Below are 25,487 nucleotides of genomic sequence, written 5' to 3' on the forward strand. Positions count from 1 at the left end.
TAGTGTTTAATCAACACACGAAATTCTTTTTCGTCCATTTTTTGAAAATCACTCGACTTCCTCGATTCAAACGAATGCCAAACACAAAGAAATAGACCGATCTGGCTGAAACTTGGTGTGTGTTCTTCCAAGAGATGCTACTAACTAAACATAACCTCGATACGCGCCAGTAGTGCTATCTCTCTGACTTTGCACGGACTTTTCAAACGACTCTCGTATATATTCATTTAAAACGCACCAATCGTTAATAACTTTTGTAGGAAAACGGAAATCCGGAAAAAAACCCACGAAGTAAACTATATGTTTTTTTTGTCTAGTTTTCAAATTTTCCACCCCTGATGCTGTTTTATCTTTATTTTTAGCGGAGTTACGGCCAAAAACCTGATCAGGGTTTCACAAGGACCACTGGTTTTGTGCAATGATTATGAAAACTACATTAAAAAAAAACAACTGTGAAAAATGACGTTGATCCCCGCGTTTCGATATCTCTAATATTCAAGATCAAAGTTACAATTTTATCTTATTCGTGATCGGTTTTCAGTATTTAATTTTCCATATGATTAGGGTTAGAATATCTTGCCTGGGTGTTGGTCTAGTGGTCGAGAGTGTGGCTTTGTAAGTCGGAGATCCCCAGTTCGAATCCCGCGTATGCAGCCAGTCACAATACTTAATACATCATAATACTTTTTTAAATTAAATGTGGCCATACGCGGGATTCGAATTGGGGATCTCCCACTTACAAAACCACGCTCATGACCACTAGACCAACACTCACTCCTCCCTGGCAAGATATTCTTACCGTAATCATAGGTCAAGAAGTGTTGTATACGTGGTACATTAAAATGATTTGCTTTTATTTGATGATAAAACAAATTTATCCTGATTCACCCACAGCCATTACACTATACTAAATTTTTGTAAAATCTTCAAATATTATTATTTTTGTTTCTTTGCGCCACAAAAAAAAAAAAATTTTTGCAGTCAGAGGACCTCCCAAAACTGGTGTATTTCCGGTGGAAAATTCATAATATTGAAAACCGATCACGAATAAGATAAAATTGTAACTTTGATCTTAAATATCTCAAGAAATATTAGGGATATCAAAACGGCGTTAACGTCATTTTTCACAATTTTTTATGTAGTTTTCATAATCATTGTCAAAATTAGTGATCCTTATGAAATCTTGATCTGGTTTTTGCTCGTAACTCCACCAAAAATGAATATACAGCATCGGGGGTGAAAAATTTGAAAACTAGACTTTAAAAAACGTATAGTTTATTTAATGTTTTTTTTTTCGGATTTCCGCTTTCCTAAAACGTTATTAGCGATTGGTGCGTTTTATATGGATCACCTTGTTGTACTATAATAGTTCAAATTTGATAGTTATTAGCCAACACATTGGAACTGAAAATGAATTATCCTTTTATTGCATTTTGATTTTTTTTTTTTTTAATATTACTATAAATTCCAAGTTTAAAAAAATAAAATATTTAGAATCGTATTTATTTATTTTTTTTATTCAAGAGACCTTGAAATATGTTCATCTTCAGCGAATACTCGAGAAAAGTTTGACATGATCTGTCAAAGAATCTGTCATCTGCAGAAGTAAACGATAATAATAAAAAATTTCTGAGGTCCCTAAAGAGAAGTCAAACTCCCTACCCAACCCAGAACTGCCCCAAAATTAATCAGCAAAAAAAATAAGTACGTAATTTAATACGGAGTTCGGGCAAATTGGTAGGAACTTTTTTCCGAGGAGAAAATATCAAATAGAAGTTATAGAGAGAGGACTGAACTTCTACTGAAAATGGTACTTAAAAGAAAAACGCCAACTTCCACTTCCTCTCGTAGATGTGCCCTTAATCGAATTTCCCTGGAAAAATGGTACAAAGAAAAGTTGTAGGTAAACATGATGATTACGCTATCGATTTAAAGAAAATCGATTGAGCCATTTTCAAGGAAATCTTAATGAAAAAATCGATTTTATAAAGTTGTACTTTTAATTACGTCATTTTGAAACTCAGTTTTCTTTTTATTTTGAGTTCTCTAAAAGTATTGCGATGGTCTCAGGAGTGGTGGCTTGCTACCACGGGGCAGACACAGGCGAAGGAGTTCATAACAGGCTATTTGCCAAGGCTGACTGCAGAATTAATTTGTCAAGACCGTGTGGGGCTATAAGGATAATTGTAGGACTATTGGCTGGGCCACTGTAGGCTCAGAAAACTGATGCATCGCATGGGCCTGGCAGATGATAGCTTTTTTGTAGGTTCTGTCAGGAGGTGGAGGAGGAAAAGGCACTGCACGTGTTGTGTCAGTGTGAGGGACTTGTCTGGGGCCAAGGAGGTTACTTCACGGGGAGAAAACCAAGGCCTGAGAGGTTTACCCAGAACTAAGAGTATGATCAAAAAGGACAGGTCAGGAGGGCGAGCTCTAGAGTGGTGGGAGCCCCAAATAGATCCAAAGGGGTCACGGTGGCGTAGGTCTTTAAGGCCGCCCTGCTAGAATCTAATCTCTTAAGTATTGAGATTTGTGGGGGAAAAAATTGTGATGAATACAGGGTGTATAACGGAGGAGTGGTCCAAATTTCGGGAGATGATTCAGCAGCTCAAAATGCAACAAAAAAATATTCTATTCACTATAGCCCGATTCTCAATAGTGTCCAAGATAATTGCATTTTTTAACTTTTCCGGTCGATATTCGCGTTTTTCACCACAAAAAACTGGCCGTAACTTTTCTATCCTTTATCCTACAACAAATCTGCTTATTCCAAACGAAAGTTTCCTGTAAATATGGACAATACTAAGCCTCAAAACGTTTCTTATAAACAATGAAATTTTTACTTTAATGTCTAAAAAAATTCGTTCTCGATGATTTCGGTTAAAATTTTCAACTGTATTTTTCCAATGATTAATGAATCAAGGAGTCACCCAATTGCAAGGAAAAGTTGCGCCATTTATTGAGCTTCAAGACCATATGGATTTTTTTGGTTTTTAATAAAACCCTACCCCGAACAGAGGGGTGTAAATGCAGGAAACTGGGCTTTTGCGTAACCGACCTTTTCACTGATATCAAATTAATAATTTACTCGTACGTCAATTTAGGGTGAAAGAACAAAAAGGTAACCATTTTAGTTTTGGTTTAATAAAACGGAAGTAAAAAAAATGCAGTAGCAATAAAACGCAGTAGTAATAAAATTACAATATATAGGTGCCTACCTAAAATCGTTACAAAAAAAATGGACCCACCATTTTAAAACAGTTATTTCCGGTGCTAGAGAATATAAAACACAGGAAAAAAAGAAAGAAAAATTAATCTAGTAAGCCATGAAAATGTAGGTTGGCTACCATTAATTAAAATCAGATATTTATCATAGACGACGGTGGCTCTAGTAACTAGTAGATCCGCTAGATAGTGCTCAATGTACTGTCGCAGTGCTGCTTTCTCTTCTTTTAGGATACGTATTTTCTTGGTCGGGACAAAAATCGCGTTTCGATTTTTTTATACTATTCATCACATCCTTAATTGCTTTCTTTTAGTTTTTCATTTTTTCGTAATGTTTTAATTAATATAAAGAAAATTATTCGAAAGCGTAATTAATATATTATTAATTATTATGTTCTTTTACTTAGTAGCTTTATTTACGTGGTTTACTAATTTCTGTCTTCATTTTTTAACTTCCTGTATATTAAGATTTAAGATCAAAATGAAGATAAAGATTTTTTTTAATTACATAATAACATTTTTTATCGTTTTCAGTTTCATATATTTTATCTTCGCTGAACTTCGGTTTCGGTTGAAGAAAGTGTGGCAATCGAGCCATCTTTTTACCGGAAGTAAATCTATTCAAGTTTCCTGAACAAGAATTCTGTGTGTCATTCTGTGTGTTAACAGAATAACTCAAAACCGGAAGTCTCGATGACCCATTCAGTTGGTATTCCGGTTTGGCACTATTTTCGCCTTCTGGTACTAAAGTTTTGGCTCCCCCCCCCCCAAAAAAAAAGAACAACAACCGGAAATGCGACTTTAAAAAAGTGCCAAAAACTCGGAACACGTTCACTATAATCCTAATTTCAAACAATTTTAAATATGGCGCGCACATATACGTAATAGGAAAATCTGTGGCATTATATTAGATTATTGTTTAATATGGTTTGTTTAATACGATGCACTAATATTAAGATCATTTTAATGAGAGGAAACATAAACACAAACACATAAACGTATAATACATAAAGCCAAATTAGTGGCACACGGATTTTGTACGTACATACGTACTATCTTGGTTATTCTAAGCTTTGCTAATTGCTATTGTTACATATTGGAGCAGCGAGATTTCCTGTTAATGTATTCGATACGCATACAGTTGGGGGGTGGATAAACCATTAATATCCGGTCAAAGTAATTATTGCTTTATTTATTTAATTAAAGTTTTTTGTAAATGCGTAAGGTGAAATGATTTTTAGAATATTTTTTTTCAGGACAGTACGAAATGTGGACACTTACTTAATGGTGGGAAGTTTTCCCTCTAATGTTCTCTTTCAGTATAATGTACAGACCTATTCCGCATATATAAAAAAGTCTGAAAGTAGCAAGCCAGTGTTCCCAATTGTTGTTTTTTTTTATTTGTCAGAAACAAGAACATTTTAATATCGATTACACTCAGTATCTTAAACGATCGGGACTTTAAAAAAAAAAGAACCTTTAAGCCAACTACACTGCAGGCTGACTGCAGATTTAATCTGTCCAAGGCCGTACGGCAATCAGGATAATTGTAAGCCTATTAAGACCGGCCACTGCAGGCTCAGGAACACATGCATCGCAATGGCTTGACAGATGATAGTCTTTTGTAGGTTCTGTCAGTAGGAGGAGGAAGAGGAGGAAACGGCACTGCATGTGTTATGTCAGTTTGAGGGGCTTGTCTGGGCTAAGGATGTTTACTTCTCGGGGAGGAAAAAACAAGGCCTGAGAGCTTTAGCCAGGGAGTCGCTCTCCAGAATTAAGAGTCTGAATAAAAGGGACAGGTCTGGAGGGCGAGTTCTCTAGAGAAAGAGGAGCCACAAATAGAAAAAGGGGTCGCGGTGGTGTAGACCTTGAGGGCCGCCCTAGTCTAATCTATCTATCTAGAATTCTCCCAAGCGGGACCACCTGCTTCCGTTCTGCCAATAAAAAAGACGATCAAGAGGCTCCTAACAATACCCCGGACAGTAATTTCTTAAATATTAACGAGAGGCTCGTCAGTGTGAGGGGCTTGTCCTAGCTAAGGATGTTACTTCTCGGGGGAGGAAAAAAACCAAGGCCTGGAGAGCTTTACACCAGGAGTCGCTATCCAGCATCAAGAGTCTGATTAAAAGGACAGGTCTGGAGGGTGAGCTTTAGAGTGAAGGGAGCCACAATAGAACCAAAGGGGTCGCAGTGGCGTAGGCCTTGAGGTCGCCCTAATCTAATCTATCTATCTAGAATACTCCCAAGCGGGACCAACTGCTTCCGCTCTACACCAAAAAAAAAGACGATCAAGAGGCTCCTAACAATATCTCAACAGTAATTTCTTAAATATCTATGTCAGTGTGAGGGGCTTGTGCTAGCTAAGAATGTTTACTATTCGGGGAGGGAAAAACCAAGGCCTGTGAGCTTTACCCAGGAGCCGTTCTCCAGAATTTTAAGAGTCTGATTAAACGGACGAGCTCTAGAGTGGGGGGGAGGGAGCCCCAAATAGATCCAACGGGATCGCGGTGGCGTAGGTCTTTAAGGCCGCCCTGCTAGAATCTAATGTAAGCTAAGCTAAACCCGCATAGTATAATCATATGTTCAAGAACATAAATCCTGAAAATGAACTAGTCCCCTGGGTTCGAAAGGTACACATTAATTTGACATGACTAACTCCTGCCTCTCAATTGGTAGGAAGAAAATTGCATTTATGGTGATAGTTTCGAAAATTTGGGCTGCACAAAATACTTACTCTAGCAGGAGTTAGAGAAAATACCTTTAAAAAAAAAATTTATGAAGAATGTTCCAGACAATTTGTTATTTTACCATCTGGATTCGTTCTTAATGCGTTGCAAGATTCCTTGGACCAAGAAATAACTGGGAAGGAGCACGAAAAAGGGGGGAATAAGTACCCCCCCTAGAGTTATGAATATTGCAAAGATGTGGTGCAAGAGAAGGGGGGTGAACAGCCTGACAAAGGAATTTCAGGAATGACATACGGGCATGCCTGGGCCAGGCCTCTGTGACAACGACCTGTATTTGACCTGCCATTCACCACCACTATACAGAAGAACTACCATCGTATCCATTCTGGTTTACCCATAATTCAATTCGTAAATTGTATTACAAGCAAATATGAGGCTAATTTTGACTCTAAATTTTCCAGCAAATTTTTGAATATTTACTAAATATTAGTTACTTTAAATTATATTAAAGCTAAGGAATTTTGGAATGTAGCATGTCGTCCCAAAGCCCCAACCTTCAACATAAATTTCTGGAAAAAATAATTTTTAAAAAGTAGAAGGTCTTTCTTCTTCTGACTAGACAGCTTTCGAATGCTTAAAATTTAGAACAACTCTCACGACTCTTTGTTATTTGCACCCATAAGTTCCTAGATAGATGGATAAAGTTTAAACTTAATCATTAAATATTTGGGATTAATTCCCCCCCCCCCAAAAAAAAATTGAAGTCCCAATCTTCATTACAGTTTAGGGAACGCTTAGGATTGAGACAAGGATAAAAAAAAAAAATGCAGCGATAAAAGACAAATTTCTTCTTTTTTTCTCCTCACCGACGTTTCGGTGAATTTATTTAACCTTCTTCACGGTATGGTTAAAAAACAGTTATGATGATACAGCTTAACATATAACTACAAATTTTTCCCAAACCGTGAAGAAGGTAAAATAAAAATTTACCGAAACGTCGGTGAGGGAAACCGAGAAATTTGTCTTAAAAAAATTTTTAATGACCGCACCTCGAAATTCCCTATTATCAACGGTCTAATCTAATAGTGTAAAGAAGTTTTGCAGGTTTTGGATAAGTAAAGTACACTAAAGTAATGCCTATTTTTTCAGGTGGGCTTTACGTCCAGTCCAAATACCACATTAGGTGTCGTGGACGGAGGCGACTAGCAAACGTACTTTACTATAAATTTCTCATATTAACCATTAAATAAAATACAAGACCTAGACCGGGAATCGAATCCACTAACCAACAATACATCATAGATTTGCGGGTCTAGCCTATAACCGCCTAACATACTTTAAGTTTCTCATATTAACCATTAAATAAAATACAAAACCTAGACCAGGGTAATCGAAACCACTAACCAACAATACATCTAAGCTTTGCGGGTCTAGTCTATCTTAATTTACTATAAAATTCTCAAATTAACCATTAAATAAAATACAAGACCTAGACCGGGAATCGAATCCACTAACCAACAATACATCTTAGCTTTGCGGGTCTAGCCTATAACCGCCTAACATACTTTAAGTTTCTCATATTAACCATTAAATAAAATACAAAACCTAGACCAGGGTAATCGAAACCACTAACCAACAATACATCTAAGCTTTGCGGGTCTAGTCTATCTTAATTTACTATAAAATTCTCAAATTAACCATTAAATAAAATACAAGATCTAGACCGGGAAACGAAACCACTAACCAACAATACATCTTAGCTTTGCGGGTCTAGTCTATCTTAATTTACTATAAAATTCTCATATTATCCATTAAATAAAATACAAGACCTAATACTGTGAATCGAACCCACTAAACCAACAATACATCTTAGCTTTGCGGGTTCTAACCTCCAACCGCTCGTCTAACGTGGCGCCTTTCTATATATACTGTGCAACCTTCTCGGCCTTTTAGCTAAGATCAAAGTTTAGGTTTTGGATAGAGGAGTGTACAAGGGGGATTATTGGAACCTATCTCATGGAATGAATCGATTCTAGTATGTCGCGAGTAGAGTCTGAGAAGTTTGTATTGTCTGGAGTCTCCTGATGTTACTAATAGGAGTCAGGCTCCTGGCGAAACAGGCGTATCTTAAGTTTCTAATCATGGTTTCCCTTCAAACTAAAAAATCATTTATGAAACACAATAAAATTAATTAAAAAAAACTAATAATTTGTTTATACCCAAAGATCATCTTCTAAAACAACTTCGTCTTTTTTCTTTTTTTTTATTGGACTCCGAAGAACTCGATAACTGTGTATGGGCCTGGCGAAAACTCGACATCGATAAAGTTGATGTGATCGTAATGCAAATTATTAGCATGAGTGAAAGTGGAAAGCCATTTTTTTCCCGACAACATTGCAATAAACTTAAAAGAATTTTCCTACAGTTAGAGAAGATCCAAGATCGTTTTTGACTTGCTGCCGTCGTGGAAATTGTTCTGTTTTCCCCCTTATTTAGGCTAGTGGAAAATGAGCTGAGAGAGAAAGAAGAAACGACAACATCAGTCGACTTTTAACTTCTAGAGAGCTGGTGGAGGGGGGGGGAGGAGAAAAAAGGAAACGTTTAAAACAAAGCACTGAAAGCTCGGCCACGCCCCCATTAAAAGTAAAGTTTAGGTTCTCTCTTGCTGTATTCACCGTCAAACAGAAAGTGGCTCTGAGAGAGAGAGAGAGAGAGAGAGAGAGATAAAGGAAAGAAAACAAATATCTCTTTGTTGGTTTTAAAACGGAAGTACTCAAGAACGACTGTTTGGATTGGTAGGAAATAACCAGCCATATTTCCATTCCACATCAATTTTTTTTTTTTGGTCATGCAGTAGTTTGTTTGATGAAATATTGCGATCGTGCCTTTTTTAAATTAAATTTTCCACCGGAAATGCTCTCGTTTTGAGGTCCCCTGAACTAAAAAAATATTTTTCTTAACAGCTAGTTCTGTTTATCAGTCAGCTTAACTCAAAATCTTGTGACATCAAAACTTTTGCAGAGGAAAAACTGCGAATGGATCTTAGAAATAGAGGTGATTTGGACAGCCAGCTGCACTGAAGACCCCCTACTTCCTTTAGAACTACCTCTTCCCTGGTTTGGGAATGTGAAAAAAAAAGGCCTAGAACAATTGGCTTGGCACAATAAGGTTCGGCTGGAATGGGTGCGCAGGTCATGTGGGGATTAAGGGGAATGAATTAGCTGATCAACTAGCCAGGAATGGAGCTAACACTCCTTTCATTGGCCTGGAACCAGTCCTGGGGATCACCAAGGGTGCAGTTCATGCTCTCAGAGATTGGATCTGGAGAGAGAGCATGAAAAGTACTGGGTAACGCTTGCTGGGGTTAAACACGGCAAGAGTGTTACGCCCTTGCTGTGTAAACAAGAGAGCCAAAGAGATTCTGGGCATGGACAGAAATCAGATTACTCTGATTACAGGCCTATAAGTAAAGTAAAGTAATCGCCTATTTTTTCAGGCGGGGCTTAACGTCCAACTACCATTTACTAGGTGTCGTTGACGGAGGCGAATAGTAAACGTACTTTACTATTTCTCATTTAGCCATCAAATAGAATCCAAGGCCTAGACCAGGGGAATCGAACCCACTAACCAACAATACATCTTAGCTTTCCGGGTCTAGCCTACAACCGCCTAACATACTTTACTATAAATTTCTCATATTAATCATTTAATAGAATACAAGACCTAGACCAGGGGAATCGAACCCACTAACCAACAATACATCTTAGCTTTCCGGGTCTAGCCTACAACCGCCTAACATACTTTACTATAAATTTCTCATATTAATCATTTAATAGAATACAAGACCTAGACCAGGGGAATCGAACCCACTTACCAACAATACATCTTAGCTTTGCGGTTATAGTCTATAACCGCCTAACATACTTTACTATAAATTTCTCATATTAATCATTTAATAGAATACAAGACCTAGACCAGGGGAATCGAACCCACTTACCAACAATACATCTTAGCTTTGCGGTTATAGTCTATAACCGCCTAACATACTTTACTATAAATTTCTCATATTAATCATTTAATAGAATACAAGACCTAGACCAGGGGAATCGAACCCACTTACCAACAATACATCTTAGCTTTGCGGTTATAGTCTATAACCGCCTAACATACTTTACTATAAATTTCTCATATTAACCATTTAATAGAATACAAGACCTAGACCAGGGGAATCGAACCCACTTACCAACAATACATCTTAGCTTTGCGGGTCTCACCTCTTAACCCGCTCGTCGGCTACCGTGGCGCCTTACAGGCCTAACTATATTCACGGGGCCACGGCAGCTTGAAAGGAAAGCACCTGTACAAGGTGGGGGGGATTTATCAGATCGGGAAACCGTTGTGCAGATTGTGTGAGGAAGAGGAGGAAACGGATTCTCACTTGTTGTTTGATTGCGTTGCTATTCGAGCGGTTGTGCTATATCTTTGGAACTTTCGAGACCAAAGGAGATTGTAGCGCAAAAGGAACTGGGTAGGGAAAGACTATTAGACTCAAAAAAGGGGAAGGCACAATAAGCCTGTTGTGGCTGAGGGGTCCCGTGAGGCATAGGCCCCGTCCCGTTTTCCATTTCTAACTCAAAATCTGGTGTGAAAAACTAAAAAAAAAACTACTTTTTTCTTACTACATTTCTTAAAGTTATAACTCAATTTTTTTTAGTTTGTTTCTTTCTTAACTCCTAACGTTAGATTTAAATTTATTTTGAAAAGGGATCCGCCCAGCCCCTCTTTTAGGGGAAATTCTAAATCAAATTTTCAGAAATAATTTTTCTAGTAGATTATATAGGATGGAAAAATAATTGCCATTTCAGTCGTGATACATTTATTTTGCCGAGCTTTCGACCCTAGGGACTAGGCCCATCTTCAGGGCTAGTTTACAAAGTAATATTTTTACATTACAGGGTTGGTGTGTCTTCTGTCTTGTCTGTTCATGTACTGAGTGTGATCGGTCTGTGTGTGATATGTGTTAGATTGTGTGGAAGTCAGTGTTGCCAATTGTCACAAGTATTTTGTAGTAAGTTTGCGTATATTGTTTAAATTGTTTGTGTCTGTTTTGAAATTTAAACTGTTTTCTGTCTTAGATATGTATATCATTTTCACAGCCCTGAAGATGACCTAGTCCCTAGGGTCGAAAGCTCGGCATAATAAAGTTTATAATGACTGAAACTGGCAGTTATTTGTTTCATCCTATGAATCAACTATGAATCAGTCACCAAAAAGAATGAACAACAAAGGTTATATAGTTTGTTAAACACTGTACAAGATAAAATTGGGGAAGCTGTTCGAAAAAATAAAAATAATAATATAATAAATCGAAAAGAGAAGTTCGAAAAGATGAAATTACGTACTTCCGGTTAGCTGAATTTTTTTTTCAAATTTTTGTTCAATAAACAGTAAAGGCACTTTAGAGGATAGACTAATCACTTCCTGTTTCCTCTAAAAAAAAAAACGAAAGAAACCAGTTGGAAACAGTTTCGAGGAAATTATACTTCCGGTTAAGAGATTTGATCAAGACTAATTCAAAATGCGAAGTTTCAGAACGATTTTTTTTGTTTCTCGTACGCTGGGGGCCCCTAAAATTGTTATTTTCGGTGATAACGCATGATTTAGCCATACTTTTTGGCTAAGGGGAAATAATAATCATAATAAAAAAGAGTCTAAAATAACGATTAGCTTAAAAAAAAAAAATAAATAAACTGAGCATAGAATACCGAATATGGCATAGTAAAAGTAACTTTAGGTAGGCACAGCCTACTGAATTAGTATGCTACTATGGTACAAACATACAAGCGCACACATTGTTCTGTCACCCCTACAAAGTTATATAGGCAATGTGTTCTTCTAATACCCCCCCCTCCACCTCACAATCTCTCCTTTCTCTGCCCCTCCAGAACCTGGGGCTGTAACCATTGAATGATGAAAAAAAGGGCGGTAACCTTCCCCTTTTTATTTTTACGCACACATACACAAAACTAGTAAGAGATTACACTAAGATTGTCTGGATATGTTTCGTGTGTGTATAGTGTAACGGACGTTTCTACTTCAAACATACTAGTGACATCATCATCATCTTCATCATCTCATATGGATCCATACGATGACGGGATCAGTTTAGTTTATGTCCTTGTACTTGGTTGAAGAAGTGACGTAATGTGAAAAGTGTTTCGGTCTTATAAAAAGAGTTTCACTCAAAAAAAAAGGAAGATATTTATTTGTATAGAAGAAAAAGTTGAGAATTCTTTTCTTTAAAAAAAGAATTCGAGTGCCGGAAGTGAGTACAGGTTTGTTCTTTGTCGTGTTCTCATTAAAAGGCAGCGTTATCTGAGTAGATCTTGTGGGCGACTTTAATGTGAACATCAAGTAGTGCTTCAGGCAAAAGGAAAAAAATAAAATACATTGAGTCCGCTGTTCAAGTGAATTTAGAATCAAAAGAATTCTTTTCTCTCTTTAAATCAAAATCAAAAAATAAATAAAAATGTATTTTAAAAAATAAATAAATAAATCATTGGAATAACATTCACAGATAATCGTAAAAATACAGGAATAATTGCCAATAAATAAATCTTATTTCCGGTTTTCTGTTTTCAGGTTGTTTTTCAAAATTTCAATGTTGTGTCTTTATTTAAGCTTTTAGTGCGTCTTGTTTTTTTAAATAAAGCTATAAAAAGCTCTTTCAGTTTAAGTATAAAAAAATTAACATAATTCAAAACGTATTTTAAAATAAAGTTATTGAGAAGTTTTTAAAGAAAAATTTATGCTAATCGAGGAAATATCGTTTTTGTCAAAAAAAAAAGGAAATCTTAAATGGGTCAGTTGAAATGGCGTTTCCGGTAAACGATTTTGGTAACTTCCTATTCTTAAAGAAAAGTCTAAAACTTGCAGAAAATCAAGGTAGAACTTACAATGATTATTTCTATTCAATCGTTTAAAGCTTTTCCGACTTAACCTTACGTTTACTCCAGGAAATAGAGACAGACAGACAAAAATCATTATTTTAACAGCAAAGTAGAAGGGGGGGGGGAAAAAACAAAAAAAAACCATGGCAAAGATGAACAGAAGTACGGACAAACTATTAAGCCCAGGATCGCCAGAAAATTTTCGAAAACTACAAAGACGTTCATCGTTTCGTGCATCGTTAAGACGTATGGGTACACGTCTTACCGGCGGTGGTGTACAACATCATCATCATGGTCATCATCATCATCATTATCATCAGACTTGGCCTTGGCAAACAGCTGATCATCACGAGAAGCGGCCGGCGCCATTTTGTAGCCAGCAGGTGTATTCTAGGCCGGCGTCAACATTAACAACACCAACGGCTGTAGTAACAACAGAAACAACAAGACTGGCCAGTAGTATTAGTAGTACTCAAGTAGATGAACAGCCTCGAGCAACCAGTTCCACACAACTACTATACCAAACTACAAACAACAATAGAACAACCGCAGGAAATAATAACTCCGCGGGAAAATCCCAAACTTTCCTACCAGTTGTTAGTTTCTATTCAACAAGACAGTACAAAGAAAATGTGGAAATGCGTTTTGTGAGAAGAAAACCTTCAATACGTGGTGAAGAACATAATGTACAACATTCGTTGAGAAGAATCGCGCGCGATAATCGTCTAGATGTTTTATCACCGAATTCTAGAATGCGTGTTGATCGTTTAGTGAGAAAATTCGGTCCGGAAGTATTACAAACGTCAGCAGTATTTAATAAACCACCGACTAATCAAAATCAACAACAGAGTGCTGTGAAAATTAAGTGTAACAGTGATGAAGTGAAGGATTTCCGGCGTAATTATAAGATACCAAGTCCAAAATATCAAGTACCTCAGACTGAACCAATGAAACGACGATCATTCGGCCATATAATGGACGAAGGAAGACGACCAAGTAAGTCTTAATTACTTAGAAATTGCCAAGTTTTCAAAAATTAAGCCTTAACGCCTGTTTTCTAGCTTCCACTTTTCCCACTCTATTTTTCTTTTTCAGTAAAAGTTATCGATTATTTATTTTCTTTTTTGTCTATTTCCTTACGATTTATTACAAATTTAAAAATTACTCAATTTCCGGAGTTAAGTCATCAAAATTCATTTCCAAAAAAAACTCATACGTTAGATTTAAACGCTGTCCTAGTATTGAAGCCGTATTTTTCCCCACTTCGTAGTATCTATCAACTGACCCCCCTCCACTTCGCCTTGATTGAAATTTTTATGGAGATAAATGTTAATAATGCTAAATAACCATTTATCGCTTAACTGTAACTGCAGGAACATGGACATTTATTGTGTTATCGCCGGATATAAACATTTTAAGAACTCTCCCGAGTACGAAAAAGAAGTTTTGCAAAAATCGGTGATTTTTCTTTTCTGTCCTGCAGGGAAATTCTGTGATAATCCTTTTAAGTGCCATCCCCAGTGATCGCATTTATCAGATTTTACCACCCCCGATTTTCATGAAAATGCTCCCCCCCCCCCAAATGTTTCTTTTAATTTCTGTAAACAAAAAGTTTTTTGTTTAAAGAAAATTTGCTTTAAGTCGCCCTTTTTTATGTGCACAATTTTGTGCATTTAGTGAAATTATTGTTCATCGTTTTTTGGTGACTGATTCATTAAACAAAAAAGGGAAGAAAGGTTATTCACCAATTTCAGTCATAATTTTTTAGGGCTTATACTTATTAACAATTATAATTTGTTTTACCATACATTGTTAATATTAAAGATAGGTGTCCGTGAGTACCTAAATAGTGAGCACAGAACACTAGCCAATCTGTAATGTTACCAGGGAAAAAACCAATTGTAATTGTTAATAAGTATAAAGCCCAGAAGATGACCTAATTCCTAGATCAAAAGCTTAGTAAAATAATGAATAAAAAATTATGAATATAACAGGCAATCATATTTTTACCTTTTATTGTAATCAATAAAGTTTTCATTTTTTACATTAATCCTATGAGATTATTAATGTAATATTAAAAAATGTAATTGTTTTAAAAACTTCTGCATTAATAAATTTAAATTTAAAATTATTAGTCAGCAATATCTGTTTGACCAAATTTTAGACATCATTAATCTAAGAGAAAAACTCGATACATCATTACAATAATGTGCACTAATTTAAACCCGATTCGCCTCAAAATATTAATCATAAAACTAAAACAAATTACAGAAAACTAATCATTTAAAATTAACTAATAAAATAGTAGCCACTAATCAAGATTATTGCCATTTCAGAAAACAAGTTCAAGTGCAATACCATCAATATTAAAAAAAAAAAAATTAATTAAGTGATTTTAGTTAGTTTAATTATTAATTACGCTTAAGTTAATTGAATATTAAAAAATTCAGTTATAATAAATTGTTATTTAATTAAAACAACATTAAAAGTGAATCTAACTCAGTACCGCAATACACCGGAGTGTTGCGGTTCTAGCCTAACACCAAAATTGGGCAAACTAAGGGCAACTTAATGCAAACGATTTTTAGTTAGTTTTTTATTAATTGATTTTATCGATTTATTGTTTTTTATTTTATTATTTTTTAATACCCAAATTAAAGTAACAGAATTGCTTAAATTGCAAATTCAAATAATACAAAAAAAAAGTCTGAATTATCGGTAAAGGGGTTTACCCTTTATATTGTTTAAAAAAATTTCTTTGTCGACAATGATTTATCTTGAAAATACTATTTAGTTATCATGTAAGATATAATTTTATTTATTTGTAATAATTTTCTGGAGCAAATTATTATTAAGTTTTTGGTGATCGATAGTTCTAAGTTGAAAAAAACGAACTTTCGAATTTGACGGTGGCGCAGTTTGGTGGAAGTTAGTGTAACTAACAGTTTGCTTACCTACAGTTTAGCCCAGTAAAACAAAGGAAAGAAATGTAATGAACGTAAGAATAGTAAATAATTGTTAGAGGAAATCATCTGATTATTCACAAAAGATTTTTGCGTTTAATTAAAATTGAAATATTAAAATAATAATTTAAAAAAAAAAATGATTAAAAGTATAACGACTTTTTTTTTTAACGGTTACTACGGATGATGACAATAACCCAGTGGAATGTAACAACCGTCCAGACATTGAGTAGGGGAAGATATCCGACCTTGGGACAACCACACGTGGTGGGAGTAATAGTACTTCTCTTTCAGACAAAATAAATATACTATAGCGTTCTCTGTCCTTTTCTCACTCTCACTCCAGAGATTGTTATTACCCCTCACTTCACCACTACCATCTGCTATAGATATACACACTTCTAACTTCTGGCACCGAACGCATAAATACTTAATTGTTAACCGTCTTTTCATCTGGCAATGAAATTGTATACGCGAAAAATGATATAAGCAGTGACTTGATCTTTTTTGTTTATGTTTTAAATAAGATAACCTAAAAATAACCATAACCATAAAACTGTTGGCGAGAAAACTTTTTTATACAACCTAACCTAACAGTTTGGAGAGGTTTTAAAATTCTGCCTTTAATAATATATAATAAAGAACATACTGCCAAATTTTAATCCAAAATTGGGTCAAGATTTACAGAGTTATTAGTAATTTTGTAATTTTGGAGGGGGCCTCACATAAATGGGGCTAACTCCTCTCCCATGCAATTTACAGCGTTGTGACCCCTAGAAAGCACATCTACAAGAAATTCCGAATCAAATGACACCTCATTCATGAAAATCGGTTCACGCGTTTAGGCGCTACGTTAATTACAAAAAAGGTAACAACAAGAAGAACAAGAACATTTTTTGAAAAGCCGTTTTTGCTCATTTTTGGCAACGTCTTTCTATAAAATCTATTAGTTCTGGGTTGTTGCAAAAAAGTTACAGTTATAAAGGAGGATTTGCCCTATATTTATATTTATAGAAAAAGAGAAAAAAATTGTCAAAGTTGGGCGTTATTCAACGTTACGCTTTTTCGTGCACTTTTTGACGATCAACCCTTAATGCAGCTGTCCTACCGGACAGTTTTAATTGAAAAAAAAAATATGCTCTGAGTTCTGTGTTCATACATTTTTTTTTTCAACTTAAGAGTTGTTAATTCATTTAATTTTTGGATTGAACAAGAATTTATTTACTCTTTTCTGTTAAGAAAATAAGTTATTGTTATCGTGTAGTGTGTAGTGGAGAAGGAGCCAATTTAATGTTTCGTTAAATTGCCATCTAAGGATGCCACAATAAGAGATTAGCTGTCATCGGACAGCTGGATGTAACTACTTCGCTCCCACCACTTTAATTTCTCCGTTTATATTATGCTGATAAGAAAAAGTATTAGTAACCATATGGATAGTTTTCGAACTCCCGTTTTAACAAGACTTATATTCGTTTCGAGTATTTTTTTAAGTTCGAAAAAGGGTTTTCTTATTTCTATTAAATTGTCTACGTATGCCAGGTAACAAGGACTTGTAGATGGAACCACAATTAGGAGAACGAAAAGCATTAAAGTCCCGCAGGGAGTGACTGTTGCTTGCAGCTTCCTGGATGTTGCAATCCCACGGATTCCTAGCACAGTACTCCCATGCACTTGCACTGTACTATGGGGGAAACACAATACATTCACCTAAACAAGCACACCAACCTAGTAAATACACTACACGCCCAAGGGATACCTCTTCCCTTGGAGACAGTTTCGGCAAAGGGTGTAGACCCTTTAAAATCAAAGGTCCCTTCCATTGTGTCAGGGGTTGGACGTAGGGCCAACAACCCTACCCAGCAAAACCTTAATACGCCTCGAAACCTAGAGCCCTTCATGGGCTGTACGCTGCCAAGAAAGAAGAAAAAGATGAAGAAAAACATTAAGTATTTGGGATCTATGTATCATAAAAATGGTTTTACAAATAAAAATATAGAAGCCTATGCCACAAAATGGACGAAAAGACATTGGAATGCTGAATTTCATATCGTGGAATTCACAGATTCTTGGCATCAATAAAAATAAATACATTTATACTCCTTCGTGGAGAGTGTATTGCTGTAAGGGAGTGAAACATGTCGAAATGAATTTCCGGTGTGAAGGTGTGCGCAACTCAAGAACACAATGGCTAAGATCTGAAAGAATAAGAAGGCTCATGGAAGTAAAGGACGATATAATGGTCAGAATGAGCCAAAGAGTCTTAACATAGTACGGACACTATCTGAAAATGGGAGACAACAGGATGGCCCAGGAGATGATTGAGGTGGCTACCATACTTTAAAAGAATCAGAGGTAGACTATAGAACGCCTGGACAGAAAAATCTGGAAGGATAAATCCATGCTGTTAACATTCGGGATAATCCTGAGTAAAAATTAAATAAGTCTACCTATGTCTGGGTCTGTCAGTGTGAACAAAATGTCACAAAAATAAAATCAACAAATCGAAGGAAACTTGACTTATACCAGATTTTTTTTTCCCTCCCAAAAAATAGACCCTTAAAATAAAAAGTTGTGTTCCCCCTAGTCAAAATTTAAAATTAAGGACTCTTCCGGGCGGGAATGAGATCTACGAGTTTGAGGAAAAATAAATTTGCTGGAAGTGCGCATTTCCTGTTTATTCATTTATTTTAGTTTTTCGCGATTTTCTTTAATTTAACCGAGCTTAAAACTCGTATTAAACTACTACAATAAAATAAGGACTTATCAAGTTTGGCTTGAAAAGTTGTGAAAATTAATTTTATTGGCTATTAAGTATAAGAATAATTTTTTTTTTTATGCTGTAATAAACATAGAATAGATTTTTCTGAGAATAAAGATAATTCAGAATTTAATAGCAATAATATTCGATTGCAGTTTGATCTCGTTAATGAGGGGTTATCAACAGTTGTATATTAGGAACTGAATTCTTATTATTAGCAACTAAACAGTTGTATATTAGGAACTGAATTCTTATTATTAGCAACTAAACAGCTGTAAATTACACATGAGGCTATAGTTTCCTCGTTGAATGGAATCCCCCAGGAGAGGGTTGAACCTGGCTGGAAGATGTACTGTAAAGTACAGGATCTACTTCTGGCTCAGTATATAAGATCTTGACAGAGTTCTGTCCAGACACAGTAAAACTTGAACTACTACAGAACCTAAGATACTCCACTCAACCACAACCAGACATCATGAAGTGTGTACTCTCTTTGGTTACTCTGTTCTTGGTGGCCGTCCTGGTTCACTCTCATCCAGCTGAATGGAACACTCAACAACAGCTAGGTAAATATCCTATAAATTACTTTGTCTACACTTAGAATAAAAAAAAAAGAAGCTAGATCTAATTCAGCCCAATTTCTTCTGACTTCACTAGATGATGCTCTGTGGGAGCCAGCCGGTGAGGTAACCGAAGAACATGTTGCCCGTCTGAAGAGAGCCACCTGTGATCTGTTCAGCTTCCAGTCTCAATGGGTCACACCTAATCATGCAGCCTGCGCCGCTCATTGTCTACTCAGAGGAAATAGAGGCGGCCATTGTAAAGGAACTATCTGCCATTGCAGGAAGTGAAGAGATTTAGAGAGAGAGAGAGAGAACATCGAGCAGTCTATCAATCAATTTCCACTGACAAAAATGACACCACACCAGCATTAAATTATTTTGTAAATAAATGACTATTGTTTTGTTTTTAATGCAAAATAAATGGGATTTTTTATAAAATTATTTTTAAGTTTTAATTTGTTCCTAAAATTTGAAAAAAAATTCATTAGTTACATATACGACTAACGCTTATTTGTTTTAAAGTAATTTGTAAAAAAAAATAATCACTAAAAATGATAAATACTTTCCATTAAAATAGTTCCTTCTTTCAGATAGTTTTATTTATATATTTATTACTATTAGTACGGAGGAAGGGAAGAAGAGTGAGTCCGTACACTATACTTGAATGACACATTAGAGGGATGCTGAACCGCACCTATCCTCCACAACTTCTTTAAGAAGCATTTCCCTGGGTAAATGTTTAAAATAGAAGTTACAGAACTACATACGTAGAACGAGCAATCGAAATTTAACGTTTCAATCTCGAGGATCAAATGGCCTACTAGATCTGTATGGTCTATACCAGCGTTTCCCAACCTGTGGTACGCGAGTTGCTGGTTGGTGGTACACGAAAAATAATCAATAATGGCGGACATTAAAAAATTTAAAAAAAATTAAAGTATAAAAATATAGATACGTTTTTTTTCCTATAATACATCAAAATTATTTTAATTAATAATATTAAACAGTAAAGTTGTTAATATGTACACAATAATAAGGTTAGTCTGTCTCAAGATGTACGAGAAAATATTAAATAGCACATTTATCAAGGATTAAAATTGTCTTTCATGGAGAATTTTCCAAAACCCAAAAACACAAATGATAATTGGAATTGAAACCCCCTTCTATAAAGAAAAATTTAGGAAAAGCTACATTATTATCCAATAAAAGATAAAGAAAATTTAAATAGAATTATCATGTGACAGAACCTAAATTATAACTATGTAAAAATCTGCTTAAAGAGACTGGATTGTAATGGAGTAAGCTCTTATCCAAGCAACATTAAATTTAATTGGTACTTACAGGTAGTTGAATGCTTAAGAGAAATAATTTTAGAAGATTTGGGCACAAATATAATAATCCGAAAGAAGAACTTTGTAAATTAATTAATAATTTTTGAAGAGAAAAATATGTACGCAATTTTTAATTATTTAAAACACGTTTTAAAACTAAGATCATACACTTTACAAAGTTTATAAAGTGAACATGAACTTGAACTCCTTTGTAACAGATACATTGTATCTCTGAACAAATAAAGATAATAATAGTAAAATAATACATTCGGAATAACAAATTTCACGAAACACAATCATTTTTACGAAGTGGTAGAATTTAGCATGATGTACTCCAAGTGGTACGCGAGCCAAATAAAGGTTGGGAAACGCTGGCCTATACTAAGTAATGCCAGTTTGTCTGTTCAAATCAATTTGTAGAGAGGTTGATTGGTATTTCAAGAAATCAAGTTTGTTTTCTATGGGGCTGGAGTCATCGTGTAAGAAGTTTGGTCATGTTGTAGGATAGATTGTATGAAGTCCTGAGTGAGTTGTAAGTCAGGCTAACAGTGTAAATGGGTTTAATAGTTTGAGGTTGGTTGGGGGTGTCAACATATGTCCATATGACAGTCCTGCATGTCCGGAAGCGGCTCAGAGTATCACCTCTTCTGGACATTTAAATGGAAAAGTGAAGTGACTCCATCTGTTGGCGTCGCTGTTTCGTTTCTCTTAACTTTTTGTCAGCGATGGCTTTCCAAGTTTTGGGTTCATCCTACTCTCTCCCATCCCCTTGCCCAGTCGCCAGTAAGTATACCGGATTATTGAAACTCTTTCCTTCCGGCAATGGAAAACCAATCGATAGATTAGTTTCATTAGACTAGTTCAGCGCGGTCCCAAGCTTAGTTAAGGTGTGCCTCCCCATTTCAGTTTGGTAGTATAACTTAATGGTTCCTCCAAATCACACGCTGGTCGTACGAGTTCAGTCTGCCAGTTAAATGGGTCAAACCTTTGGTTACGTCTTAAAGCGTTTCTACTTCCAACGGGTCTTGCAGATCAACCTAGACGAGTGACAGTGACATCTCCTTCTTGGGAGGGAAGAAAACGATCCCCATGCATCCGGAAAACCGGAAAACTCTCCAAAGAATGGGCCCGCTCATTACAGCCAAGTTTTAAGAAAATTCATTTAAACAGCTATAAGGGAAAGTCCATAAAAAGGTCATTTTTTCTTGGGGTTGTATTGAATCACCATTTATGAAATACTAACAATGGTTTCTTTCTTTCTTTGCTTCCGTTAGCCTAGGCTAACCTTGCCTTGCTAAGGCAAGATATGTGTGTGTGGCAGCCCATAGGACAATAGGGTACCAATCCCAGCTCTAGTGGCCTTTATGTGAGAAAAGAGAAAATGTGTAGTAGGCGCTAGTGGCCATAGACGTCGGCGCCAGAAAAAAAAAACAATGGTTTAAATATGTACCTAACATTTTTGAGTTCGAAGGAAAGCGAATTAATCGATAGTGTGACAATTGATTGCTGGAGAACCCTTTCATTATATTGCATTTAAATTTTTTAGCCAACTAACATTTAGTAAAAATGCAATGTTTGAAGAAAACCTACAGAATTTAGATAAATAAAAAGTCGTGTGAGTGTGAGATACTAGATTTTTTGTTTACTTTCAAAACTCAAGGTAAAGTTGCGTAATAAATTCAACTTTTATTTACTAGGTGAAACTGTAAATAAAAGTTTCAGTAAGCAAAAGAGATGAGGGTAAGGAAATGGTGTAAATACATATGCACGCATATATATGCATTTACATGCATGAGCATCAAGAGACATGAGTGGGATGAACGACGACCATCCAGTGATGGAAGCCGTTAGTTCGCCTAGGTTGGCAAGCTTACACAGCAGCCATCCTAGGAGGTCGGGCGTTATGTGTTGAAATGGTCACTACCATTAGTAAGGTTTAGTCTGCGCTGTGGATTTAAAGGAAGTGTTGTAGTAGACAAGTTGTGGATCAGAGAATTGTAATGACTGTGTAGATTTGTAGTGGAGTTTTGTGTAGCGAGATTTCAGAAGCGAGACGAATATTTAGATCAGAGTGTATAGTATGATTGGAGACGTAGAAAGGAGCGTTAACTATTGTTCTTAGAATTTTAGATTGTAAGGTTTGAAGTCGGTTGATGTTCGATTTTTTGGCACTTCCGTAGAGTTGTATTCCGGTATGTCTTCTACTAGGGCGATATACAGTCTTCTTTTATTGGTCAGGATCAGTTTTGAACGTTTGTCGAGTAGTCATTTTAACATTTTGTAACTGAGATTGGGTTTCAATTCGTTTCAGTCTCGTGTGGGGGGTTCCATTTACTTTTTTTTAAAAAATTAAAAATTAAATTAAAATAAGAATTCAATTCAAATAATTATAACATATTAATAAGAAAGAAAATAGAAAATTCAATTCATAGTATTTAAATTATTTCATATTAGCTTGATTTACTTGAATTTCATGAAAATTCAATGCACATAAAAGGTATTATTTCCAGGTGAGAAATCATGAATTGTACACAAAATGTTGAATTTCTATTCAGCTACGTTTTAAACACAACTATTCAGTTAAATGTTTAGATTGGTAATTGTATTTTCCAACATTTTCTCATTCCTGTTTACACTGGAGGACCTTTTTAGTGAATTCAGGGAGTAAAATAATATAATCATTTCTAAATATTCAATTTATAAATCATTACTAAATAGCCAATACTTTTCAATAATATCAATTATTACAAGAAAACGTTTCATGGTAAAAGCTAATGATTTAAGCCACGTTTTAAAATTAAATAAAGCGATGGGATGTTAATAAAGGGTTTGATAATTTTAAGCTGACTCCACACTCTGGACCTTTTATTTCCAATCCGTGCCCTACAAAATCACATTAGTAGCAAGACTGGCTAGTCAGAGCGAAGAAAGAGTCAAACTTACTGAAAAACAAAATTATCACCTTCCGTAGAAGTATTACATAGCCTAACAAGCATCTTTGTCCAAGGATTTATCTAGGCAAAACACTCACTTGGGATCTATGTACAAAATTAGAAAAAACTGGAACTTATAAGACGGTAAAAAGTTCTTTCTAGACTTGAAGACAGACGTTTCGAAAATAAAGTCTTGAGTAAAAAAACCTCTTTTGGACTTAAAACCTTGTTTAGACTTCAACCAAGCATTATCTTCAACTTCTTTTCAAATCAATCCTAGCAGAAAAAAAATGCTGAAACTCCCAGTTCTCCATTGGTTTAAAAAATTAAGTTCCAACCATGCCAACCCACTCATTCGCAGACTTTCTTTACAATCACAATCTCCCAAGCAATCCTCGACATCGTGACTGGACTATCTTCAAGGAACACCTCAAATCAATAGATAAATTGAAGATTTACTTAAAAGTTCCTCTACTGTTAGACGTCACCCCTAACATTCTCGGATATTTCACTAACTAACAATAGATTCCCTTACGATACTATGTTTATTGCTCATTAATGTCTAAATGAAATAAGTTTTTTTTATCCAGAAGTGGTGGCAATTAGTATGTAAATGCTAACAATTTAAAGGAACATCTTTTGTAACAAAAAAATGTGCAGATCCTGTTAAAAATTTGTGTAAATTTGATTCGCGTTTTTATCTGAAAAAGATAACCGCAAAGTTGTTGCATTTATAATAAATAAAAATAAATGTTTACTAACCATTTCTGCTTTACTTGGACTGGAAGTTCCGATGGAGGAATTTATAGTGGCCATTTAAAGGTTTTATTCATTTTTTAATTGTAATTATAATTCCATTTTTAATTAATAATATGTACTTGTTATAAACCAATAGAAATGTATTTCATGAGACGTTGTGTCATGAAACTCAAGGATACACTCGTTGATTGAGGAGAGAGAGAGATTAGAGTTAAGGAGATGATGGAGAGCAAGATAATGGAAATGGAATTTTCACCAGGGTGATAGAGCAAGAAAGACGACCCAGACGGGCTCTGATGGTAACCCCTTATTATAAGGGAAGATGCTGCTAAAAGTAGTTGAAATAACTATGGTTTTAATTGCTTAAAATATAGACAATGCATTAAAATTCATAAAAACCAATAACTACACTTAAAAATAAGTTGGAATTATAATTAACATTATCTTTAAATTCATTCCAGAATAGACATTTAGGAACAATAGTGCCATCTAGCGACACATAACCCTAAATATAGACCATCACTATTCCTCAAACCTACCATTTATTTATTTATGCTGCGGGCTGGAAAAATGTAACCATCTCTTGCACAGTTACACATCCATCGATGGACCGCCAGTTTAAAGATCCTCAATAACTCCTCACTTGACACTTGACACAATTTAAATAGATTTGGTAACGTCCAGAAAAAAATACATTCGGTACCTGATTCTTGTAAATTAAATTTTGGAAAACCCGAATTACTTGGTAAACGCACTGGTTAAAAAAATATAATTTTTTCTCATTAATAAAGTGAAAATAAAGCACTTCCGTTTTTTTTTAAACACTCCCGCACTACCCTGAAAATCAAAAGAAATTAAAATTAATTTAGTTCTATAATTTTCCTATTGAATTTATTAAATAGTTTTATCATTATTTTAAAAGTGGTTAAAACAAATCTCTAGGAAGTCTTACTGCCTTAGAATATGCCATTTTTTCAGGTACATCGGCGGCCTGTCGATTACTAAGAAAAAAATGTTCTATTTCTTCGATGGATTCTGTAGTAAGATCTTTCATTAGATCTATTCTGCGGCTAGTCCAAACCCAAATGATAGAACAACTCACACAGGTACCTAGGGAAGTTCACATGTTCGTCCAAAATCTTTTGAAGAAAGATCTACGGTGAGGAATATTATAGGGAATACTATACTCCCTTCTAACACGTTTTTTTTTTTTTTTTTTTTTTTTTTGCGAGGGGGAAAATGCCAAAGGCACCTTCCAACGATCTGTCGGGTGTGTGGGGCTCAACCCACTAAAAAAACCCCTCCCCTTCAGGCGTAAATA

The 25,487-nt window shown here is 35.3% G+C and overlaps 2 protein-coding genes across 10 annotated transcripts in view; both read left to right on the plus strand.

Annotated features, from left to right (window-relative positions):
- The window catches only part of wake (ankyrin repeat and fibronectin type III domain containing protein wide awake), a 532,593-nt gene that overhangs the window by 316,716 nt on the left and 190,390 nt on the right, over positions 1-25,487 (plus strand). For 6 of the 9 annotated variants that reach the window (XR_012461712.1, XR_012461711.1, XR_012461714.1 and 3 more), the window contains exon 1: positions 11,427-13,855. The exons of 2 other annotated variants lie outside the window; for them this stretch is intronic. Coding sequence is in view for 2 of the 7 variants with exons in the window: in XM_074139710.1 (XP_073995811.1) it covers positions 13,003-13,855 (853 nt within the window). In the remaining 5 variants the exon portion in view is untranslated. Of the gene's footprint in view, positions 1-11,423; positions 13,856-25,487 lie in introns of those variants that run through there. One more of the 9 variants, XM_074139712.1, reaches the window with a different exon arrangement.
- Positions 18,893-19,584, plus strand: LOC141460087 (defensin-like). The gene is made up of 2 exons (XM_074139758.1): positions 18,893-19,146; positions 19,238-19,584. The coding sequence occupies exons 1-2, from the start codon at positions 19,056-19,058 to the stop codon at positions 19,429-19,431; spliced, it is 285 nt and encodes a 94-aa protein (XP_073995859.1). The 5' UTR covers positions 18,893-19,055; the 3' UTR covers positions 19,432-19,584.

Source organism: Rhodnius prolixus, unplaced genomic scaffold (assembly GCF_049639745.1).
Source record: "Rhodnius prolixus isolate KJV_2025 unplaced genomic scaffold, Rpr scaffold_6, whole genome shotgun sequence".
NCBI classification, from domain to species: Eukaryota; Metazoa; Arthropoda; class Insecta; order Hemiptera; family Reduviidae; genus Rhodnius; species Rhodnius prolixus.